Below are 16,967 nucleotides of genomic sequence, written 5' to 3' on the forward strand. Positions count from 1 at the left end.
CACCCCACCCCACCCCTACAGCGGGGGGTGGCCGGCGGGGACCCCCGCCTGCCCCCCACCCACTCACTGCCTCGGCCGGAAACGGGCGCCGCACCGCGCTCGCACCTGTGTACGGCTGGGAAGGTATTTTTGTTAGGTGTGCTGTCTGGTTGCTTGGCTGTTGCCCGGTTACCAGGTTGTTTGGAATAGTAGTTGAGTGCCGGAGAGAAGAGATGAAGTGGGTGAAGCCACCGCTCACCTTTGCTCTGTGGGAGTAGCCAGTCACTAGCTGTTAAAATGCCTCGGTATGGGTGTGAGATCTTCAGGTGTCTTACTGTGTCCTGAAACGTTCTTTTGTCTCTTTATCTATTAAGGATTGTTGCTACCATGTCTTCTGGTACGTTGGCAAAACCTCAGTTGCGGGGTCTTCTGGCCAAGCGTCTGCGGATTCATATTGTTGGAGCATTCATTGTCTCTTTGGGGGTCTCAGCTCTCTATAAGGTATGTATATTAGTTTATTGTTTTGTGTTTAAGGTAATGGAGTGTGTATTTTAAAACGATTTTTAGATTAGTTAAGGAGTATTTAGGTATTGGGGCTTGAACCTGGGACCTCCAAAAAACTCCCTCTTGGGGTGGGGGCAAGCTCTAGTAGTAGCGTTTAATCCCCTCCACAAAAAGAGGTGGAGAGCAGGAGAGGAAAGAAGGAAGGAACGAATGAATTCTTATCTTTCCTGAACTTCAATGGGATGGTAACCTCATAGGTAGCTTACCTTCCATTTTAAGATGGAGTTGTGTCATTTTGCTAGGCCTGCCAAAACCAAAGAGGTAGATCGAATTAGATGACAGGTTTTTTTTTTTTTTTCCTCATAGTTCTGAATACTTGAAATCTGTAGATAGGTTTGATTTCTTCTGAGTCTCTTCACCTTTGCTTATAGAAGTTTGTCATCTTTCTTTCTACATGGTTCTTTGTAGGGTCGCCTGGCAGTGGCTTAATTTCCTCCTGAAAAAACACAACTGATACTGGACTCACTCTAAAAGCTTCATTTTAAACATTAATTTAAAGACATATTTCCAAGTAGTTATATTCTCAATATTAGAAATTCAGACTTTTAACACATGAATTTTGGGAGAACAAAGTTCTCCCCTCAATAAATGGTACATAATAATGCAGAGGTGTAGGAAAAGCAGTAATTCTGTTGGTCACCTTGAAAAGTTACCCTTTTTTTTCTGTCCCTCTTGGGGCCTGCACTCTGGGCCTTGGCTCTGTCACTGAGCTCTTCACTCAAGGCTAGCACTACCACTTGAGCAACAGCACCACTTTTGGTTTTCTGAGTGGTTTATTGGAGATAGAGTCTCAGGGAGTTTCCTGCCCAGGCTGGCTTTGAACCACAGTCCTCAGATCTCAGGCTCCTGAGTAGCTAGGATTACAGGTGTGGAGCCACTGGCACTCAGCAGAATTCAGATTTTTAAAATTCTTCCTACTTAGAATTTTTTGTCTATATTCTAGCTATGCTGTGAGCTTCATTAAGGGAAGTATCTTTTTTTTTTTTTTTGTCCTGAGGCTTGAACTCAGCCTGTATGCTGTCCCTGAGCTCTTTTGGTCAAGCTAGTGCTCTACCATTTGAGTCACAGATCAACTTTTGGATTTTTCTGTAGTTAAATGGAGATGTGTCTCAGACTTTTCCTGTCGGGCTAGCTTCACCCTCAATTCTAAGCTCTGGTACCCAGCCATATCTTTGATTTTTATGGTGCCACCCCATTGCCTGATACACAGATGTTTAAAGATATTTGTTGATAAGAGGGAGTATCTAAAATTCAGTAGTTCCAAGTGTTCTGGAGGAAACAAAAGGTAGGACTAAAGCTCCTTGAGAGCTTAAATATATTAGATGTTGATAGAATCAAAAGTGGTTTGGGGAAAAGGATATTTTGAGTCAGAGTTCTTTATTACAGGGAGTGGAATTTGAACTTGTAAGGTTTGGGAGAATTTGGAGAGCAAAGAGGAATAACAATGAACACAAGCAGTAAATGGGTGCATGATCTGGGACCCTTTGAAAGAGACAGGCATAAAAATATTTTTGCCTACCGTGTAGTGAATATGAAATGAATGTGGAAGGAGGGCTGGATGATAGAGTAATTATTATATTCCTTGATTCTCTCATTGTCAGCCATCAAGTCTGACCTATAACTTCTTGTATGATTCTTATTATTTCTAACTGGTGGTCCTCAGACTAGATCTGTTAATTTTTTTGGGTTATCATCATTCAATGTGTAGAAGTTTTAAAATTTGATCTACAGCAAAAATATATTCTTGCATTGTGACTCAGTTAACTTATTATATATGTGTATGTATGTATAGAGAAATTATAAATGTATACTGCATATTTACAAAACAGTTTGATGGGACAAAATATGTAATGCACTCTTAATTTCTATTTTATCTTTTTGAAGTGTTGGCTGTAGCCTTCTACATTGGTTTCTTGCCCTACTGATGAGTAGTGGATTAAATTATCATTATCCCTATCATTTATAATATAGTAGCTCTTCAGAAGTATTTGCTATTACTGAATTCCCTTTCCCATGCTTATGAGCATATAAGAAATTTAAAAAAAAAATCTCATTTCCTGGCAGATTCTTTAAAAGTATAATGACAAGTTTTGTCTGTTTCTCTAGATAGGTTAGTTGTGGTCTACAGAGCCAGCAGACTGGCATTTTGTACTAGGCTGTTACATAGAGCTCAGTACTTTGTATTTTCTGTCTGTATTAAGAAATGGGATAGTGCAGACACTTGACAGAGGGCTTTTACTGAGTTCTTCATCAAGTAGCATGATTCTACATTCTGTAATGCACACACTGATATTGATTAGGTATTAGATTTGAGTTTGGTATATAAACCAAACAAACCCACTAAGCAGTGTTTTGTGGAGAATAAAACTTCTACCTTTGTCATAGATAAGCAGTTGAATTCTGCTTGAGCCACATGCTAGGTAGTGCTTCTAGACCTTCATCAAGTTGCTTAACTCCACTTCAGTAAAAGAATCTTCATTTTGTTCATCTCTCCCATTTGTATGCAAAAAACAAAACCCCAGCAAAGTGAGCTCCCTCTTATCATTTCCTTTGATGATTCTTCACTTGTAGCAGTTTCAAGACTTTCAGTGATTAGTAGTGGTCCTCTTGAGTCTATTCCATCATTTGTTGCACTGCCAACTCCTAGACCCTGTGTTGAAATGCAAATCACCCCATATTATTATTTTTTGCTGGTCCTGGGGCTTGATCTCAGGGCCTGGGCTCTGTCCTGATCCTCTCTTGTGTTCAAGGATAGCACTGTACCACTTGAGCCACAGCACCACTTCCAGCTTTTTCTGAGTAGTTTGTTGGAGGTAAGAGTCTCACGGACTTCTGCTCAGGCTAGCTTTGAATGGCAATTCTCAGGTCTCAGCCTCCTAAGTAGCTAGGATTATAGTTATGAGCCACCTGTGCCAGGCTGACCCCAAACTATTTTTTATCACATCGAAAGTTTTCTTGGTCATTCAGATGTAGACACCTAACAAATCAGTGTCATATTCCCTTAAAATCCATACTGTGGCTAAAAGTGAACCTAACTGTTTTTAGGATGTCTCAACCATGAATATAGAAATACTGTCTTTTACCTTTTTGGGTTGTACTCTGGCTCTTACCAGTCTGTATCTTTGTTTTACCAGACATGCATACAAACATTCCTACACACTACCCACCCAAGAAAAGGTATTATCTGTTCATAGGCAAAGAGCAACCCCACTTGCTTGTAATTTTCCATGAGACTACTTTCTTGTATCTGTATCTCCTCTTCTACCCCTTAGAAAATGCAGGGCTCTGATGAAAGAATATACATAAACATAAATCTGTAAGATGTCCCTCAATGTTTCTTTTTAGTTTGGTGTGGCTGAACCAAGAAAGAAGGCATATGCAGATTTCTACAGAAACTATGATTCCATGAGAGATTTTGAGGAGATGAGGAAGGCTGGTATCTTTCAGAGTGCAAAATGAATTTGGAACGTAAAGGTAATACAGTTACTTTGTTCTCTGTTCTCATTTGTCCTATAAATTTGCATGTCATTATTACACTTTGTTTTCATCATGGAGCTTGAACTCAGGGCCTGCGCACTGTCCCTGAGCTCTTTTGCTCAAGGCTAGCACTCTACCATTGTGAGCCACAGCTCCACTTCTGGTTTTTGAGTGATTAGTTGGAGATGAGTCTTATAGGGACTCCTCTGCCCCAGCTGGCTTCAAACCACGACCCTCAGATCTCAGCCTCCTGAGTAGCTAGGATTACATTTTCTTTACTGAAGTTTTGTACCAAGTTTTTTTCTTTTTCTGCCAAAAAATGATGTGGGAAATTTTTCTGTGTTTGTGTGCTGGTACTGGATCTTTTCAGGGCCTTGCACTACTCTTACTTGGCTTTTTCTCTTACTGCTGGTTTTCTACCTCCTGAGCCATATCTAGTCATGTTTTTGCAGGTTACAGACATTTGTCTGGTCTGGCTTTGATCTCAGCTTCTAGAGTAGATAGGATTATAGGTATGAGCCAGTAGAATATTAAACATTGCAGTAAATGAACATTTCTGAAATGTCTTTTATTTGTATCATTCATTTCTCTCAGTGGTATTTTGTAGTTTTCCATGTATTTGTTCATGTTCTTTCATTCCTAATGTTTTGTTCTTTTTGAAATGTCATGGGACTTGAACTTCGGGCCTGGGTGCTGTCTCTGAGCTCTTCAGCTCAAGGCTAGTGCTCTACCACTTGAGCCACAGCGCCACTTCTAGTTTTCTGATGGTTAATTGGAGATAAGAGTCTCTCAGACTGTCCCTGCCTGGGCAGGCTTTGAACCACAATCCTCAGATCTCAAGTCTCCTGAGTAGCTAGGATTATAGGCATTAGAAACTGATTTCGTTTAGTTCATTTTGGCTTCTGCAACTTTGCTTTCATTTCTTTCTATGCTTTTTCTTTTTTTTTTTTCCAATCCCTTCTCATTTTCTGTACATTTTTGTATATGGAATTGTTAGTGTTGTTTCTTTTTCCTCTTTGGATTCCTTTTGTTTTTTTCATACTGTATTGATTAGAAGGTGGCCAGGAACAGGCACATTTGCCTTGTTTCTAATTCTAATTACAGGAAAAGCTTTCAAGTCATCTTCCTTTTGGTTTGACATAATTTATGAGCTCATCATGTTTTATACTTATTTTTTAGTACCAGTACTAAGGCTTGAGGTCAGGGCCTGTCTCTTGGCTTGTTTGCTTTTGGCTAGTGCTGTACCACTTGAGCCACAGCTCCACTTTGGGCTTTTTGATGGTTAATTGGAGATAATTGTCTCAGACTTTCTTGTCCTGATTTGCATGGAACTGTGATCCTCAGATTTCAGCCTCCTGAGTAGCTATTATAAGTACATTGCACTTCAGTATCTAATTGTTTTTATTATGAAAAAGTGTTTTGTCATGATGTCTTCTCTGTATGTTTATGTGGTTTCTGTTACTGTGATGCATCATATTTTAATAGTGTGTGTTGAACCATCCTGCATTCTAGGAATTAGTTTCTTGGCCCTCAATTATAATCCTTATAATATGCTATTAAATTTGGTTGGCTAGGAATCTTTACTCCCATTTTTTACATGGTGAAAGTGTCTCTGCTCCTCTTCCCCCCTTTCTCCTGTATGAGTAAGGAGGAAAAAGGTAGTGTATTAGGAGCTTGAAAAGAAGCTTGGAAAATGAGTCTCCAGATCATACAGCCTGAACTGGGCTTCTGCTGGGTGAAAGTGAGTAGTCAAAGGGTAGGGTTCACTAATAGGAATATATGCCAACCTCATTTTTTGTCATTAACTTAGCCCTTGTGTTTCTCTTCACAGAATTTCTTTGGATTGACCTGTGTTCCTGAACTATGAAACATAAATATGTGGGCTGATAAGTAGTTTCTCTTATAAATAAACAAATACTGTGGACCGAAGTCTGTTCAGTTATTCATATTGATAATTCAGGGCATTAAAAAGCATCATACTTGGTTGGTAATTTTTAAGTTACTTATAAACATTGTAAAGATAAATTATCTCAGTATTTTTTCTTTAATATTTAGTTGCTCTGATTTTTTTTCCCCTATTGTACTAAAGATAATTCTGGCTGCCATTGCTCTGGCTTTGAAGGAGTGTCTGGGAGCCCATATGAGGTGTCTGTACTGTGGGCTTTCAGAAGGGTTAGACAGTGAGTCCAATAAAATCTGTCCTTGGGGCCTCATTTTCATTATGGGATAGCCTTGCTGTCACCAAAGATAATTAAAATGCAATTACTGAGGAGTACTTAGAATTTGCTTTGCTAAAGAGTAAAGTTTGTAGAGTTGGAATATGTAATTTAGAAAAACAAGTGCTGGAATTGAGTAATATTTGCTGATGATTCAGCAGTGTGGTAGCTTTTTTGGAATATTTTATTGCTAATATTACAGCAAGTATCAAAAGTTAGGTTTATTAACACTGGTTTTAATCACAGTCCCTTAATAAACTGCATTTTACTCTTTTTAACTCATAGGTAAGATACTTGAATCCTGGTGATAGGAACTGACTCAGTGAAAAACTTCAATGTAAAAAGCTCCTTTGGTGATGTGACCTTTAATACACTATCAGTGAAAGACACAATATAAAAAGTCCATTTAGCTGGGTGCTGGTGGCTCACACTTGTAATCCTAGCTACTCAGGAAGCAGATTTGAGGATTGTGGTTCAAAGCTAGCCCAGGCAGAAAGTATGAGACTCATCTCCAGTTAACCATCATAAAACCAGAAGTGACACTGTGGCTCAAAGTGGTAGAGTGCTAGCCTTGAGCAAAAGAGCTCAGGGACCATGCCCAGGCCCTCAGTTAAAGCCCCATGACCGCCCCAACCCCCAAATAAAAAGTCCATTTAACAGTAGATGTTTACATAGTAATCCAGGACATTTTATTTTAAATAATTTTATAATACTTGAGAGTATGCAAAATACATAAAACGTACACATACAAGAGTTAGTACATATTCACATCCTTAAAAATATCCTTGAGGTTGACCAAAAGTCACTTTCCTAAATCAAAGCCATTTTTCATATTCAGCTTGAATGTCCGTTAGCCTGTTTTTCCACTAACCACATTATAATATAATGGTGACATGCCAATAACCTCTGAGTTAAATCAGAGAGCTTTCATAATAGCATTTTTACCCTGACAATTGATAGCAAAAAGTTGTAGGGCCAAATGTGAATGCAGTCAGTGGGCATGTTTAAATTAATTGGACCATGAGATATTTACCAAGCATTTTAAGATCCAGTGACCTCAGATCTTTGAGTTAAACCCATTTGTAGATGCCAAATAATATTTGCCAGACTTGTTCATTGCTTTGTCAAGTCAGTTTGTCCAAGAAAACTATCTGAACTGATATTATCATTGGGGTTCTTAATTCCTGAGATTACCTGAGCACTTCATGTCTTTTCATAGAAAAAAATGTACTATTTAGCTTGTCTACTAAGACTTTATAAAATTACCTGGACAGTTAAGAGTTAAGTTCAGTAAAATGCAGACCGTGAAGGCAATATACAAGGCAGCTATCACTCAAAGAACTGCATTGCAAATTTCGACAAATCCAAGAAGTTGAACTAAGTCCTAAGCATTTCATTTCCAGAATCTGAACCTTGGCAGATACAGGATAAGTAGTGATATCATCCCTGTTCCAGAACAGATGCATTCTAAATCTGAATCACATTTTGCTGTAGAGCTGAATAATAATAGATCCACATATTGGAAATTTGCAAGTGGCACTCTGGAGCAAAAAAAGGAATGTTTTCTATGTGCAGTAGAAATAGAACATGTTTAGGATTTTGTTGAAAAATGGATTTTTAAAAATCCATCTTGTTTTAGGGAGAAAATTTCAGAAATGTCTAGAAAATTGGTATACTTGCAACTAGAAAAGTGTTGGCCCCATGTCCGTGTTGAATTGCAACTAGCTCTGGGGTTCTTGTCTAAAAACGCAGTAAGTAACTCCTTATAACAGATTTAGGGGAATCCTTTCCTCAGGGCTTTATTTTTCACCATGGTAAATTTACTAATAAAGACCTGAGCAAAATGTGGGTCAGCCAGATAGTTGTATGTTTTAACAGTGGACGGGGGTGGTTCCACAGCGGTTACAGGGCATGGTACTTGAATGGAAGAGCAGCTGGGGGCCATGTGACAAGATGACTTTGCAATATAGTCCACAAGTCTGTTGTACTGTTGTTCTGACAGTCTCTCTCGAACTCCATCCACCTAGGATCCAAAAATGATGACTCATTAGTTGCCAAACCTCTTATAAGGAGTCTTCTGTAACAAACTGACTTCTTTTCCTTCATACATTTGTACATTATACTTGATAACTGGTAAGTCATTCTGTCTAAAACCTTGTTACACCTTTTATTTTCTCTCTGATACATGGCATTGACAACTGTAGTTTCAGGCCAAAAAGAATTTGCATGAAAATATCCGGTATAAGGACCCCACCAGTGTAACATAAAATTCCCATCTTGGAAGATGATTTGATAACATTTTACTATATTAAAATTTTTACTCTATTAAAACATCTGTATTTACCAAGAAGCCCAGGAACAAAAAATAAAGATGTCTTTTCCCGAGCTCAAATCTTAGCTAACGTTAAACTCAGCATGGTAAAAATAAAAGCTGTTAGCCTGGCTCCCAAAACCACTTTAGATAGAACTTCACTTTGAGAGAAAGTGGAGAAGAGCACCTCATTCGAACCGGTGGCTCTGGGTAGAGCATTAAAAACTATTAAACTGTAACTTTTTCTGTCAAGATTTAAAGCCAGAGAAAACAGAAAAAGTGGGCAAAGGAAGGGGAAATTTTTATAGAAAAAAGGGAGGATACAGAGTACATTTATGGTTCATAAAAGTCTGGCTCATCTTCAGTGGAACTCAAAATGAGCTGAGATATACTACCTAGGTTCTTAAGTGAGATTTTCTGAGAAAGCACCATCAAAGGCAGTTGGAGTTATAAATTCTTCCCACTCTGAAGTCCTGTAAGCTATCTAGGGTGTAGATCAAGCAGAGAGGGAATTTTTCAGTGCAAGCTTCAGGTCTGAGAATTAAGTAGCCACTGACCCTGCAGTAGTTTTTACCTACTGAGTGTCTCTCAAAGGATTATAAACATTTTAATAACAGATTTTTAAGTTCTGAAGTAGTGGAATTGTAAAGAGTTACTTTATAATGTTGTATAGAGTCCAGAAACAGTGTAGTAATGGTCTTAAAAAGCTGAAAAAAGCCAGTGAGATAGTATAGAGATACCAAAGGGGCCTGTCTGGAGTAGGACATCCATTAAGAGTTCAGGTCTCATACTTTTGAGCTTGGGAAACAAAGGCCCCCAAGATTCACTGACAGTTGAAAGCTGTTCACTACCAGGCCAACACCAGAGCTCTGATGATATCATCTGATGGGGCCAGGATTCAGCTGGAAAGCTTTGAATACACAAAAAGGTTTAATTGCTCCTCCTGAACAGCAGCGCAGGAAACCCATGTTGTGAAAGGAGCCTGGCCAAGGAATAAATTGACCTTCTGACTCATTTTGAGCCTCTCAAAAGGGATTTCAGTAATGTGCCAGGCATATTAAGCAATTACCCCTTAAATGGCTGCATTTAACCAAGAAAAGCAAATGCTAATTTTAAAAAATTTGAAACCTGCCATATTTGAATATACTGGGTGATGTCATCTACAAATTAATTCCTTCCAAAATTCAAAGGAGCTGTGTTTCCTAGCCCTGGAGGCAAAAGCAATAAACCTGAAAGGCCATTTCATACAAAGAGCTTAAAATGCTGCTCTTGGTTCTCATTAGAAGGTAGGCTTCTTAACCAAGCTTTGTCTCTGGGCTGTTTGAGAAAGCAAAATGTGGAGGAACTGCATATCTGCCACTGCCAAGTGCAGGTGTGTGGAATTAGGTGCTGCTTGTTAATGGTTGTCTTGCAGTATTACTCTTAATGTTTCCTGCCTCTGTTACGGCCATTCTTTAATCTCAACCTCCTTTCACCTCTGGATATCAGGGAAGACCAGTACTAAATTGTCCAGAGCTCTGGTGCTTCTCATAACCTGGTGATTTCATGGTCTGAGCCTTGATAACTAAGGATGCTGACTCCCACTACCATCTCAACAGCCTCTGGAGAAACAGCTTTCTTCCCCTCCAACTATGGTAATCCTCTGCACACTCTTCTCAAATGCAAAATAGGAGAGCCAAGATTGAAGACAGTGTAACAGAAAAAGATCAATCTTCGCTTAGAACAGTTTAAGATCTAAAGCATTTCCCAAGCCAGAAAAAGAAAAATGACAGTGGCCGATATTCTTAGGGTCTTCTTGTCTTGTTAGGGACTAAGGACTAAGATAATACTACTATCCTTTGCCAAGTCTTGTAGCTAGATCACTGCTGCTTTATTGTCAACTGGATCAGAAGATTTTTGGCAGATCTAACAAAGCCTGGACATCTGACCTCTGTTTATTCCCAGAAAGTCATCAACTCAAAGCAGCAGTGTAGTCCTGGTGCCAAGCCTCAGCATAAAGCTTGACTGATTGTGATCCAAAAAACTAAAGAAATCTTAAGAGTTGTTGTGGTTGGCTGTTTTCCATCTGCTCTCATAATTGTACCCAAACATTGGTGTGAGGGAGAAATAGGCTCTCATATCAAGAAGAAAATGAGGAAGGAAGGAATCAGGAAGGACCTGCTGGGGACAGGCTTGTGTCTTTCTAGATCACTTAATCTTCAGTAGGCTCTGGCTTGCTACTAATTACCTTTGTCTTGCAATATGGAAAAAAGAGGTACATTCCATAGGTGAACAATCAGGGTCCATGGAATGGCGGTCACTTGGAGGTAGAGGCAGAGTACCTTTTCCCATTGGTTGTACCTGCTTACTCTAGGCTAGACTGCAGGCAGCTGAGGCCATTCTGATCAGGGTTCATGTCTGACCCTTGACATTCCCCATGCTCCCCCTGAGCATACATTCCACTTGGATTGTTTTCAGGAGCCTAAGCTGTCTCCAGGAGGTACCAGACAGGAAATTACCCCCATGGAACAGGGAAAACAGTGCCACAGGATACAAAGTTGTGGGCAGGAGAGAAACCTATTCACAAACTTATTACTCCCCAATTCTTGTGTTGGGCATAGAGGTGAGCAGAGGGAGGATGTTAAACTCCCTGGTTTGTCAGCTTGCAAAGGTCTTGCCTTCTGCTCTTATCTTGTTTGGTTTTGTCAGTACATCCATTCTTCTGAAAGCAGCCTCTCCCAGGTGGCATGGGGGCCAGGGAGCCTCCTTTGTGAGGTAACTGTCAAGAACTGCTGTCACGCACCTCACCCTCACTGTTTTGAAACTCCACTGTACTGTCTCTGGCACCCCCTAACACCGTAACAGAGCCTTGTTTGAATCACAGGACAGGTGACCCTCAGGCTGGTGGTCCTGACTACCTACTGGGCTTTCTGCACGTTTCACTTGCACAGCTTGGTGGGGTCTTCCCAGTCCCTCTACATTCACCCCACCTCCTCCACAGTTTTCCTGTGTAGCAGCTCCCCTGGTCTCCAGCAGCCACTCCTGAGACCCATAAATGCCTGCCTGGGCAGGCAGCTTGCCCTAATCACCCTGTCTTCTGGACTGTACCTCCATATCACAGGCCACTCTTGTTTGCTTGAGTTGCACGGTGAGGATGTTGCTTTGCTTACTGTCCTGGGCACAGTCTATCTCGGTGACGGGAAAGGCCTGCTGCTGTGTGTCCTCGCTGATGCTCACCACAAAGAGCACTTCTGTTGTCAGCAGCAAGCACCCTTCATGCTCCTGGCCGGAGCCCCTCACCAGAACAACATCCAGGGCCATGTGGAGTTCTGGTCTGCCCAGAGACTGAAGCATTTTCCTGTTTAAAAGAAGGTAAGTGAGGCCAAGAGCTAGCTATGAAGACAGCCACTTAACTTGTGTACACTGATTATTGTAAGTAATCCTGTTATTTTACCTATAAATTCGAATTACTAGTTCTCTCATTGTGGTGAACAGAACCTGGTAAAGATATCTTTGAATCTATTTAGCTCTTTAAGTATTTTTCTCATTTAAAATGATAACCCTGATTAGAGCTCCAGTTCCCACAGGGAATCTGAGACCCTTCTGCAGGCCCAGGGTTCTCAACCCATGTACCAACCCTCCTTGAGGGGTCAGTGTTGAGAAGAGTTTTATTTATTTATTCATGTATTTATTTATTGGACATGGAGTCTCCCTGTGTAGCTCCGGCTGGATTTGAATTTGCAATCCTTCTGCTTCAGTCTTCTGAGTGTAGGGATTACAGGTGTGAGCCATCACACCCAAGCTGTAGAGAAGAGTTCTAAAGCCTTAAACCTGTGAGTAGCAGCCTTTCCTTAGTCTTCTAGTGCACTCTAGCACATCAACTTCTCCTCTTGTGCTCCCCAGAAAACATGGACTGTTAGCCTGAGAACAATCCAGGAGCTATCACATACAAGTAAAGGAAGTGTCTTAGTAATTTTACCAGACGTATTTGACATGGCTGTTTGGAGCCTTGTCAGCATGCAGGTCACTTGGCTGATAGCGCTGTTTGGGAAGTTGAGAAAGTCCAGCTCCATGTAAAATACCTGTGGGGTAAGAGAAGTAAAAGAGCTTTACTAGTTTTCTGGGAAACAGTTTCATGCTACAGTGATGTCACCTGCTTAGAGCCATCCATAAAATGTTACAGAACAGACCCCAAAATGATCTCCTCCTGGATGCGAATGCAGAGACAGTCATTACACATTACACTGCCGTGAACTCCAGTGATCTTATGTTAGCTACAAACTAAAATAGGAATATGCTCCAGTCCAAAAACACAAGCATTTGGAGGAAGCACAATGCTCCTGAGAGCAACTGGTCATGAACAATAGCTCACACATCATTTACAATTATGTGTTAAAAAGTCAAGATTAATAGTCAACTTCCCTGCTTACTTAATACTGTGTCACTACTTTTGTATCTATGCTATGGCTGGCCAAATAAAAAAAACACATAGATATACATATATAAAGACACATGGTTTGCCTAGATACAATATTTAAATGGTAAGTGCCTTAATCCAGCTGTTAAATGCAATTCCATATACATTTATGAGTGCTTTTGGGGCTCTGGTTTATTGCATGCTCTCCCGGGTGCCAGCACCAAATGAGGGCACCCAGCAGCAGCCACACAGGCCTCCAAAGAGCCTCTCTAGAACTAAAGATGGTACAGCATGTATACTTTCCGAGGGCTTGTAAATGTTTATAAATGAGGCAGAGTCATTAGACTAAGAGTTAGTGGTTTGTAAAACCTTCAGTGTGGTAATAAAAGTTTTACAAGAGTGATGGAAACCAAAAAGGCCATGTGAAGCCCAGCTCTGAGCTGCTCTTACATAAGGCAGAGTCCTCAGCTCTGGGAAACACACTATTAGGGACAGTGGCATTTTCAAACCATTTGTGAAATATGAGTTCTTTTTACCTCACTGGAGTCTGTAGCAAAAGGAATAGTGTTTTTATTCACAGAGAGGGCCTAAGCAGTTGATGGGGGTGAGTTACATTTTTTAAATCTTTTAAGTTGTAGCTTTTCCCATGAGGGAACGTGTCATCCACGGCAGAGAGGAAAGTAGAGAGGGAGCGGGAGGGAGGTGCATCGCTCTGCCTGTGTGGTCTCTCCCAGGACGCTCTGGATGGCTGCCTGGAGTGTGCACCGTCTTCTACTCCATCCCGTTCAGACTGTCTTGATGCCCTGGTCTGGCTCCATCCTGTCAGAGCTCCTGAGCTAGAGGATGCGTGCAGTGAAATGTAAGCTGCAGATGATCTGGCCAGATGCAGACAATGCTCAGTGCGTCCTCCTGGGGTTTGAGATGCCAGCTAGTCCTGGCCAACGTGAATAAAAGCATAGAAAGAGATGCTTCCCTTCATACCACTTGTACACGTGTGCAGGGAAGGCCTGCCATGAGTGCCAGGTCTCCTCAGGACTGCTTAGGGAAGGGGCTTTTCTTGCAGACCATTTGCCTTTGCTTCCATTGCCTAAGAGACTGCCTGCCTACGGGGGAGCAGGACAGCATCCACAGGTGAAAAAGGAACCGCCACCTTGACGAGCTATGTGCACCTTCATTCCCCCCACAAAACCCTCACGTCCAGCCTTCTTCCTGTCTTGCTTTCCAAACTGGGAAAAAGTAATCATTCTTTTCTCTGTTGCTCTCAACATCTAACTGATTACTTTTTATTAAACGCTGTGACGTGTATTCTCAGAAATATTCTGTATTAATATTAGTATGAAATTACTGAGATCAGTAACTGATTTCCTGGTTCTACAATTAAAGTATCATTCTTTGTAGAAATAAATAAGCACAGGGAGACAGAATACTGCTCTTCATCATTTTCTCTTCACCCTTCCCTGGCTCACTGCAGGGAGCTCTGGGGATCTGATGCAAATACAGCACAAGGTCTCAGCTGGCCTGAGTGGTTTTCCACTCACTTACCATAGCCAGTCTGTGAAACAAGCTCGGCAGCTCCCCCGATGGGTTTTGTGAACACTCCCATTATTCCTTTCCCCACACCTGAGATGACACCCTTGGCCTTGTGCCCTGCTGAAGCCTGGGCCTCTGATGTTTTCTGGAAGTTCTGCATTGGCTGATCAACTATACCAGCAATTGCACCTGAAAGAGCAAGAAACTTCAGTAAGGACAGAAGCTTAAAATCATCAGAAAATAAAAACTTCAATATGAATGCAGTTTTGAAAATGAATCCCTAGCCACGTGTAGTGTTATACATCTGCAATCCCAGTACTTGGGAGGTTGCCAAAGTAGAAGGATTGCAAGTTTGAGTCCAGCCCGGTAAGACTCTGCCTCTAAAATTTTAATTTAAAACAACAGCAAACAGCTGGTTGCTGGTGGTTCCTATCTGTAATACTAGCAACTCAGTAGGTTGAGTTCTGGAAGATCATTGAAGCAAGCCCAGGGAAATATCCAGATAACTCTCTTCAAAATAACTAGCAAAAAGCTGAGGCATAGCTCAAGTGGCACAGTATCAGCTATGAGCAAGAAAGTTAAGTGAGCACCAGGCCCTGAATTCAAGCCTTAGTACTGCCAAGAAACAAAACAACAGCAAAGAAATCCCTCTTCCAAAACAAAATAAACAACGACAAAAAAGAATCTCTGGACTCCTTATCCATTTATAAGTACCTTTAGGGCTGTTTAGGTTAGATACTCTTCATCAAAAAAAGTTAGACACAGTCTAGGATTCAATAAACTTATCAGACTGTTCTGAAGTGACACCCATGTGCCTTTCCTCAGATACAAGGAAACAGTTCAGGGAGAAGACAAGACTTAACTCAAGAGGAGAGTGTGCCTGCACAATCTAATAAAAACTGGCCCAACCAGGTGTGAGAAAACCTCAAGGGAGAGCCATCTGTCCCTGCTTTTAATAATTATTTAATAATTGAGTATTGTCAATATATTAATAATAAGAATAATCATAGATACAGTTATTATTTCAAATAGCTAATCTATCTTTCATGCTTCTAGATGCTAGGGACTGTGTGAAGCACTTTATCTATAGGAGATCATTTAGCCTCATATTTTGTGAGTTGGACACCATCTTTTTATTATTTTCCAGAAGAGGACACTGAAGTGCAGAGAGGTTAAGGACTTTCCCCAAGGTTACACAGCTATTAAGTGGCTGGACCTAACTTTGAGCCCAAGGAGACTGGGTGATGGTTGAGATCTTAGCTACCAACGAATTCACTTATCCTATTTCTAAAGCAGATTCTTTTATTTGCCAATTTAGAAAAACTCTTCTTTTCCACTTCAACTGAGGCCTGGCTAATTAGTCTTCAATGTAGTCTAGCCAACCAAATCCTGCTTCATGAACTCGCTTGGCACAGCTTGCCACGAGGCCACCACACTGGAGCTTGAGGCCGGCCATGAACAGAAGGTGTCATGGCCACTACGAGATTCATTCTCCTTGCCCCTTTTAATTCCAGAGCCAAGGGGGAGATCTAGCGAAGTCTTGCCAGTCCTGACTTTTCTTTTTGTCAGTTGTGGGGCTGGGCGCTGTCCCTGAACATTTCAGCTCAAAGCGAGTGTTCTACCACTTGAGGCACAGCGTCACTTCTAGTTTTCTGGTGGTTAATTGGAGATAAGAGTCTCATGGACTTTCCTTGCCCAGGCTGGCTTTGAACCATAAGCCTCAGATCTCCGCCTCCTGAGTAGCTAGGATTACAGCCGTGAGCCACTGGCACCTGGCTCTGACTTTTTATATGATGTTGTGGCAGTTTCCTTAAAGTACAAGTAAAACTTTCTTTATACTTCTGGACAGAATTACATGCTTTAAACTCAAATCTGGTAAGATTAATGAAAATGCAGTCCCCCTGGTAGAAATTATAGAACACGTCAAATCCCATTATTCTACATGCCACTAATTCAAAGTCCCTTTGGGTAAATAGATTTGCAGGACTCAGTTAATGACCTGCTAATTTTTAGCAACATTCTGAAATTGAGCAAAATCCAGTAAAACAAAAGGCTACTTCCTTCATGGATTCCAGTCAACTGGGTTTGACAGAGTCATTTAAATTTATAAATCAATAGATTAAGAAATATCAAAGGTGACAGGTCTGCTTCCCAGGCTAGAGTAATGCCATCCAAACCTTGCAAAGAAATGACAGGGGTGAGGGGAGGGAGCTGTTCCTTGCTGGCTCAGGCGGCTCTGGCTTGGGGGCTGTGGGTCACTATTTTATCCAGGAACCAGTGTTTCCCTTGGCTACAGCTCTCCTCACTTTGTCAGAGACCTAGGAGGCCTGTCAGAGGCCTGACATGCTCTCTGCCTATAAGACTAGGGAGCCACATGGTGGGAGGAGGAGGCCCAGCAGTGCAATGGAGACGCAGGACTCGAGCCTTCTCTTCCACCTATTTCATAACAGATAGCTCAAAGGGAAAAATACCAAGAACATAGCTTTAGTGCTTG

At 41.2% G+C, this 16,967-nt stretch overlaps 2 protein-coding genes across 2 annotated transcripts in view; one reads left to right on the top strand and one right to left on the bottom strand.

Annotated features, from left to right (window-relative positions):
* The first annotated feature begins 332 nt into the window (after positions 1–332).
* On the top strand, positions 333–5,949 carry LOC105982753 (cytochrome c oxidase subunit 6C). The gene is made up of 3 exons (XM_013012425.1): positions 333–480; positions 3,889–4,017; positions 5,852–5,949. Exons 1-2 carry the CDS (start codon positions 367–369, stop codon positions 4,000–4,002), a joined length of 228 nt encoding a protein of 75 aa, XP_012867879.1. The 5' UTR covers positions 333–366; the 3' UTR covers positions 4,003–4,017; positions 5,852–5,949.
* Positions 5,950–6,902: 953 nt separating this feature from the next.
* Positions 6,903–16,967, bottom strand: part of Vps13b (vacuolar protein sorting 13 homolog B (yeast)) — a 548,051-nt gene continuing 537,986 nt past the window's right edge. The window contains exons 58-61 of the mRNA XM_013012393.1: positions 14,486–14,662; positions 12,506–12,608; positions 11,635–11,884; positions 6,903–8,259 (exon numbers count right to left, since the gene is read on the bottom strand). Of these exons, the coding sequence (XP_012867847.1) occupies positions 8,011–8,259; positions 11,635–11,884; positions 12,506–12,608; positions 14,486–14,662 (779 nt within the window). The 3' untranslated portion in view covers positions 6,903–8,010. The remainder of the gene's footprint in view (positions 8,260–11,634; positions 11,885–12,505; positions 12,609–14,485; positions 14,663–16,967) is intronic.

The sequence above is a fragment of the Dipodomys ordii genome, unplaced genomic scaffold (assembly GCF_000151885.1).
Source record: "Dipodomys ordii isolate 6190 unplaced genomic scaffold, Dord_2.0 Scaffold17, whole genome shotgun sequence".
NCBI lineage: Eukaryota > Metazoa > Chordata > Mammalia > Rodentia > Heteromyidae > Dipodomys > Dipodomys ordii.

Excerpts from the sequence above, each read along its gene's own strand:
- LOC105982753 (XM_013012425.1), top strand. The coding sequence starts at position 367 with ATGTCTTCTGGTACGTTGGCAAAACCTCAGTTGCGGGGTCTTCTGGCC. Across the intron at positions 481-3,888 it reads GGGTCTCAGCTCTCTATAAG|TTTGGTGTGGCTGAACCAAG; the intron begins GTATGTATATTA and ends GTTTCTTTTTAG.